Source organism: Oncorhynchus mykiss, chromosome 27 (assembly GCF_013265735.2).
Source record: "Oncorhynchus mykiss isolate Arlee chromosome 27, USDA_OmykA_1.1, whole genome shotgun sequence".
In the NCBI taxonomy this organism is placed as follows: domain Eukaryota; kingdom Metazoa; phylum Chordata; class Actinopteri; order Salmoniformes; family Salmonidae; genus Oncorhynchus; species Oncorhynchus mykiss.
The window spans coordinates 28,771,830-28,794,637 of record NC_048591.1 but is presented as its reverse complement, the minus strand read 5'-3'; the positions used below and the strand labels follow the sequence as shown (position 1 = coordinate 28,794,637).

At 41.8% G+C, this 22,808-nt stretch overlaps 1 protein-coding gene across 5 annotated transcripts in view; it reads right to left on the bottom strand.

Moving 5' to 3' along the window:
* LOC110507909 (glycerophosphodiester phosphodiesterase domain-containing protein 5) overlaps positions 1-22,808 on the bottom strand; it is a 98,193-nt gene that overhangs the window by 61,391 nt on the left and 13,994 nt on the right. For all 5 annotated transcript variants that reach the window (XR_005039956.1, XR_005039957.1, XM_036964706.1 and 2 more), the window contains one exon: positions 3,729-3,907. Coding sequence is in view for 3 of the 5 variants with exons in the window: in XM_036964706.1 (XP_036820601.1) it covers positions 3,729-3,845 (117 nt within the window). In the remaining 2 variants the exon portion in view is untranslated. The remainder of the gene's footprint in view (positions 1-3,728; positions 3,908-22,808) is intronic.

Below are 22,808 nucleotides of genomic sequence, written 5' to 3'. Positions count from 1 at the left end.
AGAATGTCTTTACACTAACAGTACCAAGAGCTGGTGACAAGTACTTAACTAATGAGAACCATCCATGTATAATTGATATGACACCAATCTTTCATTGCTTAGCTCTACACACAGAAAGGATATGACAAGGCATTAGCCATATGGTTGATGACAACAGAAAACCACCTAATAGGCTAGTCTATAAAGGAAAAAACAGAGCTAGTTTGGCAGCCAGGCCTGGCTGTTGTTTGTTGTTGGAAGTGCTGTACAGACTTTAATAACACGTCTACATGGTATAATTCCCCTCAAAATAGTCAGCAATTATAGTGCGTAAACAGTCCCCTCCTGCCGCTGTGAAACTAGCGAACTCCCAGAGAATCTGGGTAGAGTAGACAGACAGCCGGAGAGGGATTAAAACCGACAGACAGAACACATTTCCCTTTGGAGAGAGACAGGATTCAGGAAGATTAGGCTATTCCCCTCACCCAATATTAGAGGACTTGTCTGAATGTCAGCACTCCTGGAAGTGCAGACTGACTGAAAGGTTCATAGATATGATTATTGAGCTATGGAGACAGGTAGACAAGGAGCTATTAGCAAAGGTCACCAGTACATTTGTTTTCAAAGACAGTTGATCATGACCTCCACCATAGGGTATTCATGCAAATGCTTAACTGAAAGTCTTCTATGAACATGAATATAGAGACATCCTCCTAAACGTTAACTTGTGTCTCTAACTTCTACAACTCTGACATACAGAGGTGTTGAAGCTTTTGACCTTTCATTCTGTAGGGAACTAAAAAGGTAAATGGAAGACAAGAGTTAGCAGGGGAGTGAAATTCATAATTGACATTCTGCTCAGAGAATGTTTCCTGCATGATGTTGGCTGAATGTTCTCTGCCATATTAGAATCTACAACACCTGGTTTTCTAGTGTAGTGCAGTCTTTAGCTGTGAGGTAAAACAGTGATGTTGGCTGAATGTTCTCTGCCATATTAGAATCTACAACACCTGGTTTTCTAGTGTAGTGCAGTCTTTAGCTGTGAGGTAAAACAGTGATGTTGGCTGAATGTTCTCTGCCATATTAGAATCTACAACACCTGGTTTTCTAGTGTAGTGCAGTCTTTAGCTGTGAGGTAAAACAGTGATGGTGGCGAGTGATTTGAAAACAGAATTTCAATTTCACATGTCCCTGTAAGTCATTTGACAGACCAATGCTACAGAATGATGCTCATTCCTACTTCTAGACCCATTATGCTCCAGGTAAAGACTGGCTAAGTGGAAGAACTCAATTATTACCGAGGCCAGATCAACTTGCAGTGCCAGTGACGTGGGCGGCCTTTTTACAAACCGCTCTAAAACAGAGGCAGGTTCACAAAGAGAGGGAGGCTCAGGCAAACTGGCCTGTTCATTATCCGTCTCTGAGAGGAGAGACGACAGCAACCACTTCTATTCTGCTCTGAATCGGGACATTATGAAGGGAGTGCATGTCACAGTAAGACCTGTGGTTTCTCATGGTCATGGTTCAGTGATGCTGCCCGTCAGGTTCAACACATCACATCATGTAACTGATACCATGTTTTGATTACCAACACTGATTGGGCACTTTGGTCATTAAAGATGCATCTAAAGTATGACGTCATCTGACCTGGCAGTGCTGGCACACAAACAGGCAATCTCCCAATCTAAGATGACTATAGGCCTCCAATACAAGGCAGCACAGCAGCCATAGTTACAAGAGATATTTTGGGATTGGGGCAATGAGGCCCTTGATCTACTTCTACTTGTAGATAGCATTTTTATGGCCCTGTGTCCAGTATGAAGGATGTTAGAGGTAGTTTCACGTGCCAATGCTAATTAGCATTAGCACAATGACTGGAAGTCTATGGGTATTTGCTAGCCTGTTAGCAATTGCGCTAGTTAGCAACTTCTTTGAAACCGCACGCAGAGACATAAAAATCTGACTGTGGGAAGTAGATAAAGGGCCTTATTGCCAAAATCCTTAAGTTTCCTTTAAATTCATCCTTATACGCTGTGTTCATTTGAAAGAGAACAAAATGGTGACAATGGAAAGGGCTGTGTGTGACTGTGCATCGGTTCTACCCTGTGGGACATAATTGTATTCAATGTTGGCCTGGACGTCAGTCCATCTCTGCAGAGACCCTTTGGTGCTGTAGCCCTAGGGCCTCGGCTGTTGGAGCTGCATAAAACAGACATCCAATTTAACAGATTTTTTTACTGGTATAGTTCCATCACAGACACAGAGTTTTTATTCATGCTTAGTTAGCAGCATTCAAATGTACAGTACTTCAATAACCGGCTTGTGGGCGGACCCAGAAAAATAAGCTACTGAAACATGGCATAGTGGGGGTGGGAGGGGATGCAGATTCTGGCAGAGGAGGAGACTGGCAAAGACTCAGTAGCACCATGGAAGGTCCAATATAATCCTGTGGTACTGTGCATAGACAAGCTGCTGATTGTCCAATTCTCCCCCAGTGGGTCAAAGCACCCACCACACATGGCCAAGGCTGTATGCACACACACACACTAACTTTGCAGTACCATAGCTATCCGTCTCAGAGACAGGAAACAGACACAGAATCCTATTCCCATCAAAGAATGACAACAACAAAAATCCATATAAATTTTGTTGTTTCTCTGTGCTGATTTTCTTTTCATGTGGCCTTGGTCCATTCAAATATGAATGTGTTCCGTCTATCGGAAGGTTTAAAGAACTGCAGCATTCCCTTCCTGAGGGCAAATAGGGTAGGAATGAAAAGGTCCAAACGTATACCTCATCCATCCACCATTTGGCAGAGCCTGCAAGTAAAGCTCACCGGATGAGAGCTTGTTCCTACAAATAGAAAAAGGCTACTTGGACATATTTTTGTTTGAAGTGAATGGGAGTTGTAGGATGACACTGCAATCCATATTATGATGTGTCAAATTGTATGCAAATACCCCTGAGGGAATGGTGCTTTTCCCTTCCTCTCTCCCCATATGGATCTTTCTAAGCCTTATATCACATTTATGAGCCATATAAAACATGTATGGTACATTATATTTCACACACATTTCAGCCCCCTCAGCTCTGTCTCCATGTCCCATGCTAGGTAAGTGATGGACTATCGTGGTCCAGCCCTCATGCTCTCTCTAAATTACTTATCATGTGGGACTAAATCACTGACAGACAGACCTGGGCTGCATAGCATTACGGAAAACCCACTTAGACAAATAAAGTCTGATGAATGTGACCAAGGGGAGGTTGTGAATGCTTAACAAAAAACATCTAATACTACTATCTGCAGCACTTACAGGCTTAAAACACAGTACCAAGGTCAAAGACACCTTAAGTGAGAGCACAAGGACATGCTATTAGGGATGGGCTGCAAGGTTATCTGGTAAGAGATAGGCCTACATGGCTCTTTATAAATACTGCTTAAAAGAAGGGGTTACTGTAGGGTAAGGGAAGGCATCGGAGAGGATTACTACCCACATGCACTGCCCACTCACACACCAAATTCAAGTGTTTTTAATTAATAGAGAGATATAAGATGCAGTGTGGCACTGTAATCCTGCAGTGGAATTGCGCAGAAAAATAAAATGTCCGGTACCATTCAATAACACTCGATCCCTTCAACCAACAGACATTTGGGCCAAAACAGACCTTCCAGAAATAACTACCATAGATACACCATGTCCATTATGGTAATTTAGGTACAAACATAAGGTCTGCTGGGCAGAACTCACCTTGGTGGTGTCATCATGTGAGCGCTGGTACCGTTTCCAGCGGCATCCATAAATCCCTGTGAGACATGACAAACACAGCTGCCTCTCATAGACCTGCAGGGGTTGGTGCTTCACCATGCTCCTTCAGTCCTGGCACGCCTCCAGACCACTAACATCCCATTGACCAAACTGGAGCCTGCCTGGGAGCGGAACAAGGAAACAGAAACGTCAGTATTGCCTTCAATTCATTCTACAAGGAAATATTGTATCCATTAGGACATGACAGGTGTATGGGTGATTGTTGTAAGTATTTCACTGAGGTGACATTTGAATATCAACAGTCAGCAAGAGAAGAAATTTGAATATCAACATGCCACACGCATTTTACATGCCACACGCACCAACATATTGCACTGAACTAGAAAGACAAGAACGTGGTCGTTGAATTAGAATAGATTGAACCATTATCTCACAATAATTAATTATGGCAGATTAATTTCACTACCCCTTGGGAGAAAAATAGGCCTACAATTTGAACATTGCTAAACTTCGATTGAAGAATTCCCCCAGAATATGAGAGCCTTCTTGATATATATTTTAGTTAAAAGTCTTTAGTTATCTTTAGTTAAAAGTCTATCATCAAAGCATAAAAAACATGTTATAATTGAAGTACTTCAGTAAAATAGAACACAGAATAAAGGGACAGACTGCCATGTGGCACATGGCTGGTGTTTTAGAAATGCCAGGGCCAAATTCTGGTCCTAGTCCGCCCCTGCACAGTACAATGAAAATCACCTTCAGTGCTTTGATGCTAAGCCACAAATTTGAATTGCCATTGTCAAGCCCTGTTTCCAATGACAACTGTGACTGTCTCCCGTGGCTTCCATCGATACAAGGTCAGAGCTAAATTACAATCTAATTGAAAGGACTAGGTGCAGAGTGTCTATTGAACATTACATTAAACTACAATGACATTGAATTTGTTGAATATCCCTTTACTCTCAGAGGATCACAGCCTGGCTGGGTTCTACGGCAGAGTAGAGGGCACCAGGACTTTGTCAAATGTGTGTGTGTGTGTGGTGCCCACTGGGCAGGCAGGGCAGGATCCTGGGCAGGATTACTCAGAGAATGACTAAAGGTCCTGTTGGCTCAGCAGCAACTGATTTCAGTTGCAATAATAACAATAATAATGGCAATAACATTAAGCCAGGGCCTGGCTGGCTCAATAAATGTCACAGTCCTCCTGGGGTATGAAGGAGCATGCTGATCAAGTTAACTCTGAAAAACGCATGCTGATTACAATCTGAAAGTGAAACAACCCAATATCAAGAGTCTAAATAATTGACCTGTACACAAGATTACAACCCAAGATGTGAGTTTAAACTCCAAGTAAACATGATTAACAAAAATGATTACAAATGGAGATTAGAATGCAATATTATCAGCATGTTTCTCAATTGAAGACTGTGCCTGACTTGCTAGTCCTCCCACTGTGCCTGTTTTAAATTGCAGCTATCTGTGAGCAGCAATGTGTTTCAGGAGGGATTTGAAATACATGTTAATTACACCCATCAGCATGCAATCAGGGCAGCGTGAGCTCTGCGGCTTTGGACAGCTGTTTATTTGCCTTATCAGAGGGGGTTGTGCTTCCGGTCATAAGTGGAACTGCCGTGAGGAGGGAATGGGGCTCATCAAGACCCCTCGGTCACACCCCAGCTGGCCCTGTCACCACAGCTCCGTGACCAGACCAGCACTGTTGTGGAGTTTGACTAGTCCTGGTTGAGGAGCTTCAGGGTGCTGTAGGGTTCAGCTGAGGATCAGACACTGCTGCCTGCCCTGCCTCGCAGAAGCACAGTTATTTGATCATCTGTTTTTTGTCTAAATAAATCACATCAGAGCAGTGGATGGCTTTATAACGCAAGCACAAACCACAGGCTTATAAAATCTGCTATGAAAACAAATTGCTGTCCAAAGTCTTCATCCTCCCAGGCTGCACTGCTTCCATCAGAATCCTTTGGCTCAGGGATGTAACTAAGGGACTATATGCACTTCATATCGAATGAACTGGGGTACTAGTACTTCAAGGGTCTAGTGAGGAATGAATATACACCGTTCAAAAGTTTGGGGTAACTAAAAAATGTCCTTGTTTTTGAACGAAGGCCAGAATCCCAGAGTTGCCTCTACACTGTTGACATTGAGACTGGTGTTTTGCAGGTACTATTTAATGAAGCTGCCAGTTGAGGACTTGAGGCGTCTGTTTCTCAAACTAGACACTAACAAACTTGTCCACTTGTGCACCGGGGCCTCCCACTCCCCTTTCTATTCTGCTTAGAGCCCGTTTGCACTGTTCTGTGCAGGGAGTAGTACACGAGATCTTCAGTTTCTTCTCAGAACAAGAATAGACTGACGAGTTTCAGAAGAAAGTTTTGTTTCTTATGTCCAGTTTTATTGCTTCTTTAAGAAACAGTTTTCAGCTGTGCTAACATAATTGCAAAAGGGTTTTCTAATGATCAATTAGCTTTTTTAAATGGGCCTCTGTCAGCCTATGTAGATATTTCATAAAAATAAGGAAAATCTGCCGTTTCCAGCTACAATAGTCATTTACAACATTAACAATGTCTACACTGTATTTCTTATCAATTTGATGTTATTTTAAAATGAGCAAAAAATTTATAAATTGCTTTTCTTTCAAAAACAAGGACATTTCTAAGTGACCCCAAACTTTTTAATGGTAGTTTATTAAAGGGAGTACTGCATAATTAAGTAGGACTGGCTTCTATACTGTGGCACTATCCTGTGTGTGTATTAATACGGAGAAGAAAGGACTTGGGAGGGTCTTAGTTCTATAGACAGGATGACGACACTTAACTAACCAACTTCAAATGTGAGCTCAAGTAAAGCATACACATCTATTCTAGGTCATCCTATTATGTAGTAGGGTTAATAAGCAGCCTGTAGTGAATATCTTGGATCATGATAGTTATTTGTATTTAGACTTCCAGTCCAGATTTGAGAGAAGAGATGGATCATTACACATCTTTACAACACCAACATTAAACATATTGACATGTGTAAACTAATTCAAAGAGTCAAAAAAAAACGTTCATATGATGAGTTTGATCTCCAACATGGGGTCTGGGTGTTGAGGCAGCAGCTTTAACACCCGAGATATGCAAGGGAAGCATTATGGTCATGTTTCTCACAGCGTCAGTACTAGTGATATCAGTCCCTCCTTATTAAAGGCCATATGCATTAACATAATATGCCAATTACGAACCCTCACCGCAATGCACCTTCACAACCAAACATTCCCACTGGTGTTCAGATACAGTAAATGTTATGGTTGTGTGTATACTGTATTGGATCAGAGTTGACAGAGTAAATATAGCCTATGCAGCGTAGAATTTAATTGCAGAGCAATATTGTTCTCATCATATTCAATGTGATCCAATTGCGTAAAAGCATAACTGAAATGTGTATGAAGTGCATTCTCCTCATCACTGTAAGTTTTCCTGAGCATTATGCAATAGTGACCGATTGCCAGTAAAGAAGCTTGGCAGTATACAGTTAGGAGAGTGGGCTGCCCCAACAAAGTCACAGATTGTCTGTGACCGTCTGCTAAACAAGACCAGCTTTTTCTTTACAAAGCCCGAGGTTGTCAAACTATTTGTTGCGGACAGTAAATCACTTGTTGCCTTGAATGCCCTCTGTCCTAATTTCTGAAAAATAAGATTGAAGGGCGAGGAAGACCCCAAAATGTTCATCTTAGATTCTGCTGCCTCATTTCCTCCAATCAAAGAGGCAGAGAGAAACAGTCTGCAGGGTAGGAAATGCTTCAGCACTTTTCCCAGGCCAGCAGACAGAGGGGAGAGGGAGACTCCTTTAACCAACAAACAGATTGGAAGGAGACTGAGGCCAAGTAGCACAGGCCTTCAGCATGACCAGATGCCAGGCCACAGCTATTGGGTTGGAGTGTTACAGAGAACACAGTAGACATCTCTCAGACTCTCATAGCTTCTCATCTTAGCTGACCTAACACACTGGAATCAGCTGGAGCTCAAAGACACAATCGGCTGCTAAACTTTACCGCTCACAGTGTCAGTCGGATTCCGAAGGCTGTTTAAGATTACACAAAGTCTATAGACAATTGACCCTTCGCTAAGCCCTGCCCCAGAATTTAGGGCAAACAATCGCAGCACTCCAACGGATAGCAACTGTCGTCAAGTCCGATATCTCGGACAATCTCACGTTTTAAATCGCATGAAACTGGAAATTAACCAATCCTCTGTCGTTCATGCAATGGAATGGTCAAATGCTTATATATATATATATATATATATTTTTTTTTTTAAGTGCATGGGTGACAGAGAGAAACAAAATGGTACAGTTTGAGGCCATGCGGCAGAAAGTGATAAGAGCGCTGGAGATAATCGTGGGGGCTAGTGGGTCTGGGCAGGTGTGATGTAGTGATGTTTGTATGATGTAGTCGTATGTATGTGTGTTTTGTATCGTTTATAAAATATAAAATCTGATTTTTATTATAATTGCAGGAAAGCCAATGGAAAAACAGTTCATAAAAATCAATGTTAAAAATGGCTAAACAAATTGTACAGTGCACCAGGAGTACTTGTTACGGTGACTCCTGATGTGCAGAACCTGAGTATTTTTCTAATACGAAATTATTGTTATATTGTTTGCTAGCTCAGCTGGTTAGCTAGCTCAGTCTCATTGACCCCCAAGCATTGCTAAAGCTAGCTTACCACTTAGTATAACTAGGTTTTTTTCTAAATGTATGTTAGCTAGCTCCCATGTGCTGTCGCCCTCAGGATATGATTTGAGAACACTAGTTAGCTCCAAAAGTGGTTATAGCTTTGACTGCATGCTGACAGTGACTTAAGAGCCATTCAACATTGTAATGCAGTCCACCACAACATACCCAAGAGTTTCCCAATTAGGAAAGGGTAGTCGGTGTTAAATTTAATTGGGTATTAGAAACAGTTTGAGATCAGGGGATTTCGCAAGTGGTTGAATGGGGAATTGGGCTTCCCGGGAAAATGTTGTCTGAGGTTGCAACAGTAACCAAGGGAGGCGGGGCTTAGCAAAGGGTCAATTGTTTAGAAGGAGCTCTGAGCTCCAAGCATGGATTCCATTTTTCAATTGATAGATGACTTTGGGTCCATTTATTAGTAGCAGGCTTTCTATCATAAGACCACTGTACCTCAAAGGATTTTATTGGCTTTAATAAATCTCTCCTCATTGCAATTAAAAACCACCACCAGCTCCTTGGACAATTGAGCTATGGCCATCAAGCTCATAGATGAATAGGGGAGGCTTTGGTTAATTAAATGCCCTTTGAGGAGTCCATTTTAACGAGCAGGCTGATAGTGCTCAGATCACAGACGTTTAAAGCAGCTCAATCTCGGGCAGAGTTGATCCATCAGCGGAGTGATGACAGTCTCACCCTGTCAGTGCAACGTCTGCCTTCTGTGATTCATCAACACATTTAATTAACAGATGGTTGGTTTTCATTTGGTCAAATGCAACACAAGTTACTTCCGAGTCAGTCACTCTCCCACACGGCTCCAAAACGCTGACACAGCTCCTTGTCCCACTCGCTCTAAATCCCTCGCCAGGAACTGTGACGCATATTCATGAGCCATGAGCACAGAGTGGGCTCCAGCCTCACTCTGCAGGTTTGATAGAGTTCCATGTGCAGTGGGCGGAAATATTTGGTCTCTCCAGTTCCCGTCCTGTATTAGACTCTTCAGGCCTAGTAAAAGGCACCCAAGAATACATTAGGGAGTAGATATAGTGGAAGTATTCATGAGTGCCTACACACTCCACATCAACCCACTGAGGTACAAAAGCACCATCAAAGTGGTTTATTTATAATAATGACACATTTCTTCAAGGAAACATTCACTATTCTGCATTTAGGCATCCCATTTTGAAATAAAATTTGAACTTTGTCTATAATGGGACCATTTATAATGAAACGAGGGGAATCTCAAAAGGCACAATGAAACTCACAATAATTTGCATAAAACAGCAGATAGTGACACAGTGGAAAAAGCTATTATGTAGCCCATCCTCTCATATTTCAAATCCTCTTCCTATATCAGGGGCAATCATTCTAGGTAAACCCTGTTTAGGGAATGTCCTTGTTTTTGTCCAAAATAACATCAAATTGATCAGAAATACAGTGTAGACATTGTTAATGTTGTAAATTACTATTGTAGCTGGAAACCAGAGGTCGACCGATTAATCGGAATGGCCGATTAATTAGGGCAGATTAAGTTTTCAGAAGAATCAGTAATTGGCATTTTTGGACACCGATCATGTCCGATTCACATTGCACTCCGGGAGGAGACTGCGTGGCAGGCTGACTACCTGTTATGTGAGTGCAGCAAGGAGCCAAGGTAAGGTGCTAGCTAGCATTAAACGTATCTTATAAAAAACATTAAATCTTAACATAATCACTTGTTAATTACACAAGGTTGATGATATTGCTAGTTTATCTAGCGTGTCCTGCGTTGCATATAAATCGATGCGGTGCTTGTTAATTTATCATTGACTCACAGCCTACTTCGCCAAACGGGTGATTTAACAAGCGCATTTGCGAAAAAAGCACTGTCGTTGCACCAATGTGTACCTAACCATAAACAACGCCTTTCTTAAAATCAATACACAGAAGTATACTTTTTTTAAAACCTGCATATTTAGTTTAAAGAAATCCAGGTTAGCAGGCCATATTAAACTAGGGGAATTGTGTCATTTCTCTTGCGTTCATTGCACGCAGAGTCAGGGTATATGAAACAGTTTGGGCCGCCTGGCTTGTTGCGAAATAATTTGCCAGAGTTTTATGTAATTATGACATAACATTGAAGGTTGTGCAATGTAACAGGAATATCTACACTTATGGATGCCACCCGTTAGATAAAATACAAAACGGTTCTGTATTTCACTGAAAGAATAAACGTTTTGTTTTCGAAATTATAGTTTCCGGATTTGACCATATTAATGCCCTAAGGCTCGTATTTCTGTGTTTTATATTATAATTATGTATATGATTTGATAGAGCAGTTTGATTGAGCGGTGGTAGGCAGTAAGTGGCTCGTAAGCATTCATTCAAACAGCACTTTACTGCGTTTGCCAGCAGCATTGTGCTGTTAATGACTTCAAGCCCATCAACTCCCGAGATTAGGCTGGCAATACTAAAGTACCCGTTAGAACATCCAATGGTCAAAGGTAAATGAAATTCAAATGGTAGAGAGAGAAATAGTCCTATAATAACTACAAGCTAAAACTTCTTACCTTGGAATTTAAGACTCACGTTTAAAAGGAACCACCAGCTTTCATATCTTCTCATGTTCTGAGCAAGGAACTTAAACGTTAGCTTTCTTACATGGCACATATTGCACTTTTACTTTCTTCTCCAACACTTTGTTTTTGCATTATTTAAACCAAATTGACAGGTTTCATTATTTATTTGAGACTAAATTGATTTATTGATGTATTATATTAAGATAAAATAAAAGTGTTCATTGTTCATTCAGCATTCTTTTGTCATTATTGCACATATTTATAAAAAAAAGAAGAAATAATAACTATTATTTTTTTTAAATTGAACGATTAATAGGCATCGGCTTTTGTGGTCCTCCAATAAAATCGGTATCGGCGTTGGAAAAAAAAATCAGAATCGGTCACCCTCTCTTGGAAACGGCTGATTTTAATGGAATATCTACGTAGGCGTACCATTATCAGCAACCATCACTCCTGTGTTCCAATGGCACATCATGTTAGCTAATCGAAGTTTATCATTTTAAAAAGGCTAATTGATAATTAGAAAACCCTTTTGCAATTATGTTAGCACAGCTGAAAACTGTTAATTAAAGAAGCCATAAAACTGGCCTTTAGTCTAGTTGAGTATCTGGAGCATCAGCAATTGTGGATTCGATTACAGGTTCAAAATGGACAGAAACAAATAACTTTCTTCTGAAACTCGTCAGTCTATTTTTGTTCTGAGAAATGAAGGCAATTCCACGCAAGAAATTGACAAGAAACTGAAGATCTCGTGTACTATTCCCTTCAAAGAACAGAGCAAACTGGCACTAACCAGAATAGAAAGAGTGGGAGGCCTCGGTGCACAACTGTGCAAGAGGACAAGTACATTAGAGTGTCTAGTTTGAGAAACAGACGCCTCACGTCCTCAACTGGCAACTTCATTAAATAGTACCCGCAAAACAGCACTCTCAAGGTCAACAGTGAAGAGGTGACTCCGGGATGCTGGCCTTCTGGGCAGAGTTGCAAAGAAAAAGCCATATCTCAGACTGGCCTATAAAAAGAAAATGTTTAAGATGGGCAAAAGAACACAGACACTGGACAGAGTAACTCTGCCTAGAAGGCCAGCAACCCGGAGACACCTCTTCACTGTTGACGTCGAGACTGGTGTTTTGCAGGCATTATTTAATGAAAAATTTGCTTCTCTTTAAAAAACAAAGACACTTCTAAATTACCCTAAACTTTTGAACGTTAGTGTACATATTATCTCAAATCAACCACCACAACTACTTCGTACCACAGTACACGGACTAGATATCGGTACTTCTTGTATAGTGCATTGGGAAAGTATAGACCCCTTCCCTTTTTCCACTTTACTACCTTACAGCCTTGTTCTAAAATGGATTACATTTTTAAAAAATCCTCAATCTACACACACTACCCCATAATGACAAAGCAATAAGGTGGACATTTTAACTAATTTATTTTAAAAAACAAATACCGTATTTACATACAGTAACAGTCGAAAGTGAGGACACATACTAGAGTTACTGGTCTACTATTTTATTTTTTTATCTATTTGTTCATTTTCATACTTAACGGCATTGTTGGGAATGGGGTCGTAAGTAAACATTTCACGGTAAAGTCTACACTTCTTGTATTCGACGCATGTGACAATTTGATTTGATTTTGTAGCCTACAATCCTGGAATATGCAAATAATGCACGTGGCTGTAAGTGTGCTGTGGCATGACTTTTCATAATGTGAGCAGTCCGAACAGAACATAGCATACACAACAGTATCATCGGCATACATGTGCAGGTAACAATTTTTTACAGAGAAGTCGATATTGTTATTGTAAACAGTAAAAGGTACAGGACCCAGAATCGACCCCTGCAGGACACCTTTCATAATATCCAGGAAACCTGATTTAACGCCATCCGTAGATGTATATTGAGTTCTAACTGTTAAGTCACTTTTAAACCAGTTACATGCAGCCTGGTCTGAGGAAAGCCTCAATTGGCATTGAGTGATCAACAGTATCAAAAGCCTTTGACAGGTCAATGAAGAGTGCAGCACAATGTTGCCTTTTGTCAACAGTTAACCAGATGCTTTATAACTAAGAATGCAGCAGAGATAGTGCTATGACCTGACCAAAAACCTGACTGATGTACATTTAGAATACATTTCAAAGATGAATTCTCAGCTAAGATAGCATTTAGTAAAGATTCTAGTAGCTTAGCTAGGCAAGAAAGTTTAGAAATAGGCCGATAATCAAAATAGGGCACAAGGGTCACCACCTTTGTGAAGGGAGAGTACATGGGTCGCCTTCCAAACCTTGGTGATAGTACCAGATATAATTGTCAGGTTAAAAATATGAGTTAATGATTCAGCAATCAGGGTGGCAGACGGTCTGCAGCAAAAACGGATCATGCATATCAGATCTTAAGCAAGGCATATACATCAATCTTAAGCAAGGTATATAGCACATCACAGATAGTAAATTGTTGAAATGAAAACAAAGATTCAACTAGAAGTTGATGGGTTAACCAGCAGCATACCACCCTGCATCCCACCTCACCCAATGTAGCGTGGATCTTCTTTTTTTCTAAAGTATTTATATTTACTTCGGATCCGGAACCCCTCAACTGAAGCTAGCCAGCTAACTACCAGCTATCAGTCAGCAAACCATTGCTAGCGGTCATCAGCTAACCTTTAGCTCAGAAAGCTCTCGCCAGTTTGAACAACGCGACTCTAACAGAGCGTAACGGACCTATTATTTTTATCCCCGGATTCCCACCACAAACGGAACATTTTCATCTGGATCTTCACTACTAGCTAACCGCAACCACGGATGACTACTCCTGGCTAGCGTTTCCATCGACTTAGCTTGAAGCTAGCTCGGCCAGAGCTCCTGTGCTACCACCGAAGCATACTCCTGGGCTACAATATCCGGACCCACGACCGGTCTATCGATGTCACCGCATGAAGAGGCATAAACAGACTTAACCCCATCGCAACGTCCCCCAAAGGCTAACTTTATAGCCCTTGCTATCTGCTTGCTTGCTAATTCGGCCTGCTAACTGCTAGCTTGTTAGCACAGGACTGCTAACTGTCTGAATCGCCGCGTCCCCAGCCAGCCCAACCACTCACTGGACCCATATTTATTTTCAATCGCTTTTCGATTTTTAATTCGATTATACCTTCCGGTAACCTGCCTCACCCAATGTGATACGGAATCGCTATTATTTTTAGAACACATTCAAGAACCTCCAGAAGCTAACCAGCTAACTAGCTACAAGCTATTTAGTCATTTTTAGCCACTACTAGTGGCTTTTACCTTCTGCACAGCCAGCCAGTTTTTTTTTTTTGCCTGGATAATACTTGCCAGTCTAGCTTCCCTGTCCCATCTACCGCTGCCCCCTGGACACTGTGATCACTTGGCTACATAGCTGATGCCTGCTGGACACTGATCACTTGGCTACATAGCTGATGCCTGCTGGACTGTCCATTAATCACGGTACTCCATTCTGTTTATGTTTTTATCTGTCGGCCCCAGCCGCACTCAGGCTCTGTGTGTAGTTAATCCGACCCCCTCTGCCTAGTCAACGCCATTTTACCTGCTGTTGTTGTGCTAGCTGATTAGCTGTTGTTGTCTCACCTACCGTTTTAGCTAGCTCTCCCAATCAACACCTGCGATTACTGTATGCCTCGCTGTATGTCTCTCTCAAATGTCAATATGCCTTGTATACTGTTGTTCAGGCTAGTTATCATTGTTTTAGTTTACAATGGATCCCCTAGTTCCACTCTTTATACCCCTGATACCTCCTTTGTCCCACCTCCTACACATGCGGTGACCTCACCCATTACAACCAGCATGTCCAGAGATACAACCTCTCTTGTCATCACCCAGTGCCTGGGCTTACCTCCGCTGTAACCGCACCCCACCATACCCCTGTCTGCGCATTATGCCCTGAATATATTCTACCATGCCCAGAAATCTGCTCCTTTTATTCTTTGTCCCCAACGCGCTAGACGACCAGTTTTGATAGCCTTTAGCCGCACCCTCATACTACTCCTCCTCTGTTCCGCGGGTGATGTGGAGGTAAACCCAGGCCCTGCATGTCCCCAGGCACCCTCATTTGTTGACTTCTGTGATCGAAAATGCCTTGGATTTCATGCATGTCAACATCAGAAGCCTCCTCCCTAAGTTTGTTTTACTCACTGCTTTAGCACACTCTGCTAACCCTGATGTCCTTGCTGTGTCTGAATCCTGGCTAAGGAAGGCCACCAAAAATTCTGAGATTTCCATACCCAACTATAACATTTTCCGTTAAGATAGAACTGCCAAAGGGGGAGGAGTTACAGTCTACTGCAGAGATAGCCTGCAAAGTAATGTCATACTTTCCAGGTCCATACCAAAACAGTTCGAACTACTTTAAAACAATGCTACTTAATATAATGTTTACATACGTAGACATATGAGATGAATAATGTAGGGTAAATACTGTACTCTATATCATCTACTGCATCTTTATGTAATACATGTATCACTAGCCACTAAACTATGCCACTTTGTTTACATACCCTACATTACTCATCTCATATGTATATACTGTACTCGATACCATCTACTGCATCTTGCCTATGCCGTTCTGTACCATCACTCATTCATATATCTTTATGTACATATTCTTTATCCCTTTAAACTTGTGTGTATAAAGTAGTAGTTTTGGAATTGTTAGTTAGATTACTCGTTGGTTATTACTGCATTGTCAGAACTAGAAGCACAAGCATTTCGCTACACTCGCATTAACATCTGCTAACCATGTGTATGTGACAAATAAAATTTGATTTGATTTGAATACTTCCGGCCCGTCCTTGGACACTGTGCTATCTAACCTCCAAACGAGCTTCAATGCCATACAACACTCCTTCCGTGGCCTCCAACTGCTCTAGTAAAACCAAATGCATGCTTTTCAACCGTTCGCCACCCTGGATGGTTCCGACCTAGAATGTGTGGACATCTATAAGTACCTAGGTGTCTGGCTAGACTGTAAACTCTCCTTCCAGACTCATATCAAACATCTCCAATCTAAAACCAAATCTAGAGTCGGCTTTCTATTCCGCAACAAAGCCTCCTTCACTCACGCCGCCAAACTTACCCTAGTAAAACTGACTATCCTACCGATCCTCGACTTCGGCAATGTCATCTACAAAATAGCTTCCAATACTCTACTCAGCAAACTGGATGCGGTTTATCACAGATCCATCCGTTTTGTTACTAAAGCACCTTATACCACCCACCACTGCGACCTGTATGCTCTAGTCGGCTGGCCCTCGCTACATATTCGGCGCCAGACCCACTGGCTCCAGGTCATCTACAAGTCCATGCTAGGTAAAAGCTTCACCTTATTTCAGTTCACTGGTCACGATGGCAACACCCACCCGTAGCACGCGCATCTCACTGATCATCCCTAAAGCAAACATCTAATTTGGCCGCCTTTCATTCCAGTTCTCTGCTGTGACTGGAACGAATTGCAAAAATCGCTGAAGTTGGAGACGTTTATCTCCCTCACCAACTTCAAACATCTGCCATCTGAGCAGCTAACCGATCGCTGCAGCTGTACATAGTCCATAGGTAAATAGCCCACCCAATTTTACCTACCTCATCCCCATACTGTTTATATTTATTTACTTTTCTGCTCTTTTGCACACCAATATCTCTACCTGTACAGGACCATCTGATCATTTATCACAAGTGTTAATCTGCAAAATTGTAATTATTCGCCTACCTCCTCATGCCTTTTGCACACAATGTATGTAGACTTTTTTTCTACTGTTTTATTGACTTGTTAATTGTTTACTCCATGTGTAACTCTGTTGTCTGTTCACACTGCTATGCTTTATCTTGGCCAGGTCGCAGTTGCAAATGAGAACTTGTTCTCAACTAGCCTACCTGGTTAAATAAAAGGTGAAATAAAAAATAAAATAGGGTGTCGTCTTTCGGATGGGATGTTAAACGGGTGTCCTGACTCTCTGTGGTCACTAAAGATCCCATGGCACTTATCGTAAGAGTAGGGGTGTTAACCCCTCCTGGCTAAATTCCCCACCTGACCCTCATACCATCACAGTCGTCTAATCATCCCCAGGTTGCAATTGGCTCATTCAGCCCCCCTCCTCTCCCCTGTAACTCTTCCCCAGGTTGTTGCTGTAAATGAGAGTGTGTCCACAGTCAATTTCCCTGGTAAAATAAAATACGTAATAAAAACGCTGTGGGTGGTAGAGGGAAAAGCAGTTGATTGACTGACCAGGGTCAATACACCATCGTTTCTCTAAATTAAAAGCCTGCCGAATATGAAAATGTATTAAAAGTAAAGGTCGGTCGATTAATCAGAATGGCCGATTAATTAGGGCCGATTTCAAGTTTTCATAACAATCGGAAATCTGTATTTTTTTTTACACCTTTATTTAATCTTTATTTAACTAGGCAAGTCAGTTAACACATTCTTATTTTCAATGACGGTGGGTTAACTGCCTTGTTCAGGGGCAGAACGACAGATTTTCACCTTATCTAACGTGTCCTGCCTGAGCATACAAGTATCTGACTGAGCGGTGGTAGGCAGAAGCAGGCGTGTAAACATTCATTCAAACAGCACTTTCGTGCGTTTTGCCAGCAGCTCCTTGTTGTGTGTCAAGCATTGCGCTGTTTATGACTTCAAACCTATCAACTCCCGAGATGAGGCTCGTGTAACCGAAGTGAAATGGCTAGCTAGTTAGCGTGCGCTAATTGTCGTTGTGTTGCTGGTTCGAGCCCAGGGAGGAGCGAGGAGAGGGACTGAAGCTATACTGTTACACTGGCAATACTAAAGTGCCTATAAGAAGATCCAATAGTCAAAGGTTAATGAAATACAAATGGTAGAGGGAAATAGTCCTACAATAACTACAACTTCTTACCTGGGAATATTGAAGGCCATAAAGATCATCAAGGACAACAACCACCCGAGCCACTGCCTGTTCACCCCGCTATCATCCAGAAGGCGAGGTCAGTACAGGTGCATCAAAGCTGGGACCGAGAGACTGAAAAACAGCTTCTATCTCAAGGCCATCAGACTGTTAAACAGCCACCACTAACATTGAGTGGCTGCTGCCAACACACTGACTCAACTCCAGCCACTTTAATAATGGGAATTGATGGGAAATATATCACTAGCCACTTTAAACAATGCTACTTAATATAATGTTTGCATACCCTACATTATTCATATAATATGTCTACGTATATACTGTACTCTATATCATCTACTGCATCTTTATGTATCACTAGCCACTTTAACTATGCCACTTTGTTTACATACTCATCTCATATGTATATACTGTACTCGATACCATCTACTGTATCTTGCCTATGCCGCTCTGTACCATCACTCATTCATATATCTTTATGTACATATTCTTTATCCCCTTATACACACACAAGTGTAAGACAGTAGTTTTGGAATTGTTAGCTAGATTACTTGTTGGTTATTACTGCATTGTCGGAACTAGAAGCACAAGCATTTCGCTACACTCGCATTAACATCTGCTAACCATGTGTATGTGACAAATAAAATTTGATTTGATTTGAAACAACTCAGAGTATTCAACACCAGCTTGTTCAGAAAACCCGGCTGTCAGAACAAGTTGGCCTCTATTGGAGGCCCATATAAAGTTGCATAATATGTCCTCCTGGATCTGTCAACATGTACAGTCTGCACATTTCAACAAGCAACAAGCCTTTTTTATTGATTACTGATTCATAATCATGACCATTAGGTGAAGCTACAAGCCATAGTCTATTCTACCTGAGAAGTTGTGCAAGATATCTAGTAGTGCTATCTATTACCAAGTCATTTCACTCACTGTGCACGCCCTGCAGACAGGAAAGAGCAATAAGTGCTTTAAGAGCTGTGTGAACTGTAAAGAATGAGTAACAAGCCTAATACAGTTACTCGTTTGTGGATTGCTGCCTGGCATATTGAAAGCAGGCGAACAGGCTGTTGCCTTCAATATGCCAGCAGAAGATGAATCATGCATCAATTCAAACTGTAACAGAAAGGCTTGTAGTCGAGGGAAATCAAGACTCCCAGTCAGACCGTTGAGGGATAGCTATCTACTAGCTGTTACCAGGGCCAGGGCTAGCTAGCTACTACCAGAAGAATCAGGAAAGTAGAGTTTAGGCCGCTACCTCAAAGCAAACTACTCACCACCACTGCTCCTCATAGTCCCTATCCACACAAGCACAAAGGAGCCAGGGAACACTCTTCAAAGCTCTGCCGAGAGAGGGGTTGACTTTGTGGGTAAAAAAAATAACAAAAGAGGAATTGACTGAAGTGAAGACTTTGCACCGACTGCAGTGCTTCTGAAACACCTTTTTAGGAAGACTTGAGCCGGCAGGTTCTCAAAAGTCAAACAACAAGGGCGCCTGATGGAATAGGCCCATCTTATCGTGTGATACTGAAGGGTGACCGGATGAACTATAGACATGTTGATCTGTTTACCTTTTGGTGAGGAAGGCAAATGTGATTGAGTCGCACACACACACACTATTTTCAATATAAGCATGTGAAAACAAAGTTCAAAGAGGTGGTGGGTAATTAGTTGTTTTGACAGTTACTCAATATTGTGAACATGAGACTTTAAGCACTGTATTTACTCAAGATGAACTAATGATCCAGTCTTAGAACATCTCCAAAAATAGAGCATGTTAACCTCTATTTCGTAATGATCTAGACAGATATTAGATATGCAAAATCCTGCAAATTAAAAAGATATTCGAAGTAAAATAAATATTTTTTCAGCTACAGCTAAAAAAGGAAGTAGGCCAATCGTAGATTAACATGTGTGAATGCATTTGAATTCCACAAATGGAATATAAATGCGCAATTTGTTTTCAAGTGTCACTGTCATAGGCAGGCATCCGGTGAGGAGTCAGAAGACAGACTGCGAGATGGTACATTCACTCAAATATCATTCCACAACTAACATCAAGCTAGGCATTACAGAAAGAGAATGTCCGAAAGGCACCGTCTTCAGATTGCCAGAAGGCACAGGAAACGTCACAGTAACCTGAAGCACAGTCCCTCTGCAAGTAAAGCGTAATATTGCACAGAGTAGTCACAGGGAAACTTTCCAAACTGCTGACATCTGTGTGCGAGGGTATAATCTAATGTGTTGCAAACAGTGTCATGAGGATAGCTGGCAGCAACGTTTTCCCTTGGCAATAATAACACTGAAGCAAGCAATGAAGAAGCATCTCCATTTCTTAAGATTTACAGTCAATTAGGTTTGCCTAATTAACAGAGTCAACATTTGCAAGCACTGAATTTCCCCAGCTCTACTAAATTCTTCAAAATACTGTACAGCATTGAAAGGCAAGGCTGAGACTAAACCAGATACATCATTCTGATAAATGGGTCACTGCTAAGTCTAATAATGTTTTGGTATTACTGAGAATGATTGAGGGTGTGCCACCGGGTCATTCATTTAATTTAATGTTAATACAATGAATGAATAAAGGAACAGCCGTCACCCAGCTCATTGGGAGCATGATGGCACGCTGGAAGTCTGCCAGGAAAGGTCAGCATTGGGATCATGATAGAGCACCAAAAGTATGCCAGGACAGGAGAGGTACAGTAGAATTGGGTCAAATGCCATAAAGAGATCATCCTCTCAATTTTTATCAGAGAAAAGGATAAATCTCAGAGGAAGGGATCAGGCCCAGTCTCCTCTCATGGGCCAAGGAGAGGTGTGATCTGACGCAGGCAGGAAGAGAAGAGCCGAGCCAGCCAGTTGGTAATGCTGGGTTATACTGCATCCAGGGTGCAATTGGAGTCTGAGCTCCAGAAGGTGATTGATGGAGCTCAGATCAGACAATAGACTTAGATAAATATAGCCTTCTCCTTGGGGAGACATCACCTGCTGGGGCACCAAACAATCTGTTACAACAGGTGTCCTCATATTGCTGTGGGCATACACAGGCAGGCAAGACGGATATGCTGTAATCCAGAATTACCTTCCATATTTTCAAGGATAACATATGAAGATGAAAATTCTAAAATACGCACTAGAGTGGAGATCAGATGGAGAAAAAAAAAAAACATGCAAAGAAGATATTGCATGGATACACAAGGCAAAGAATAATCACACACTGCTAGGTTTCAAACACAGTTTAGTTCTCCTTGATCAAACAGCCAATTAAATCAGACGGGCATTAAATCAGCAGTAGCGCACTTTCAGCCTGTAAAGTGGTGGTGCGTTTCAATGAGTCATGCAGTCTCGGTAACAGTGAGCCCATCCCTCCCAGCAGCCTCTCGGTTATCATGTGGGCACAACATGTTTGCAGACACCTCGTCTCCCTGAGAAGTGAAAGCCTGTGATTAAGGCTACCACAGAGATAGTGGAGAAGAGCAGCGCTAACCAACAGGATGGTGCTAGGGAACACGGTGGAATGTTTGATTAATCACCACACTCATCAGCTAAAGACAACAGCCAGGGTTGGTTGCCATTAACCAAAAGTGGATTTTTTTATTTATTTCACCTTTATTTAACCAGGTAGGCTAGTTGAGAACAAGTTCTAAAGTAGAGTGTTGGAGGCTATTTTATAGATGACGTCGCCGAAGTCGAGAATCGGTAGGATGGTCAGTTTTACGAGGGTATGTTTGGCAGCATGAGTGAAGGATGCTTTGTTGCGATATAGGAAGCCGATTCTATAATTAATTTTGGATTGGAGAAGCTTAATGTGAGTCTGGACGGAGAGTTTACAGTCTAACCAGACACCTAGGTATTTGTAGTTGTCCACATATTCTAAGTCAGAGCCGTCCAGAGTAGCGATGCTGGACGGGCGGGCAGGTGCGGGTGCAGTGATCAGTTGAAGAGCATGCATTTAGTTTTACTTGCATTTAAGAGCAGTTGGAGGCAACGGAAGGAGAGTTGTATGGCATTGAAGCTCGTCTGGAGGTTAGTTAACAGTGTCCAAAGAGGGGCCAGAAGTATACAGAATGGTGTCGTCTGCGTAGAGGTGGATCAGAGAATCACCAGCAGCAAGAGTGACATCATTGATGTATACAGAGAAGAGTGGGACCGAGAATTGAACCCTGTGGCACCCCGATAGAGGCTGCCAGAGGTCCGGACAACAGACCCTCCGATTTGACACACTGAACTCGATCAGAGAAGTAGTTGGTAAACCAGGCGAGGCAATCATTTGAGAAACCAAGGCTGTCGAGTCTGCCAATAAGAATGTGGTGATTGACAGAGTCGAAAACCTTTGCCAGTTGATGAATACGGCTGCGCAGTAATGTCTCTTATCGATGGCGGTTATGATATCGTTTATTAGAACCTTGAGCATGGCTGAGGTGAACCAGGACCAGCTCTGAAACCAGATTGCAAAGCAGAGAAGGTACGGTGGGATTCGAAATGGTCAGTAATCTGTTCGTTAACGTGGCTTTCGAAGACCTTAGAAAGACAGGGTAGAATCGATATACAGTGGGGCAAAAAAGTATTCAGTCAGCCACCAATTGTGCAAGTTCTCCCACTTAAAAAGATGAGAGAGGCCTGTAATTTTCATCATAGGTGCACTTCAACTATGACAGACAAAATGAGAAAAAAATCCATAAAATCACATTGTAGGATTTTTTATGAATTTATTTGCAAATTATGGTGGTGCTCTTATTCTCCGTGGACTTGTGTCCCAGAACTTTTTTGAGTTTGTACTACAGGATGCAAATTTGTTTGAAAAAGCTAGCCTTAGCGTTCCTAAATGTCTGTATATTTGTTCCTAAC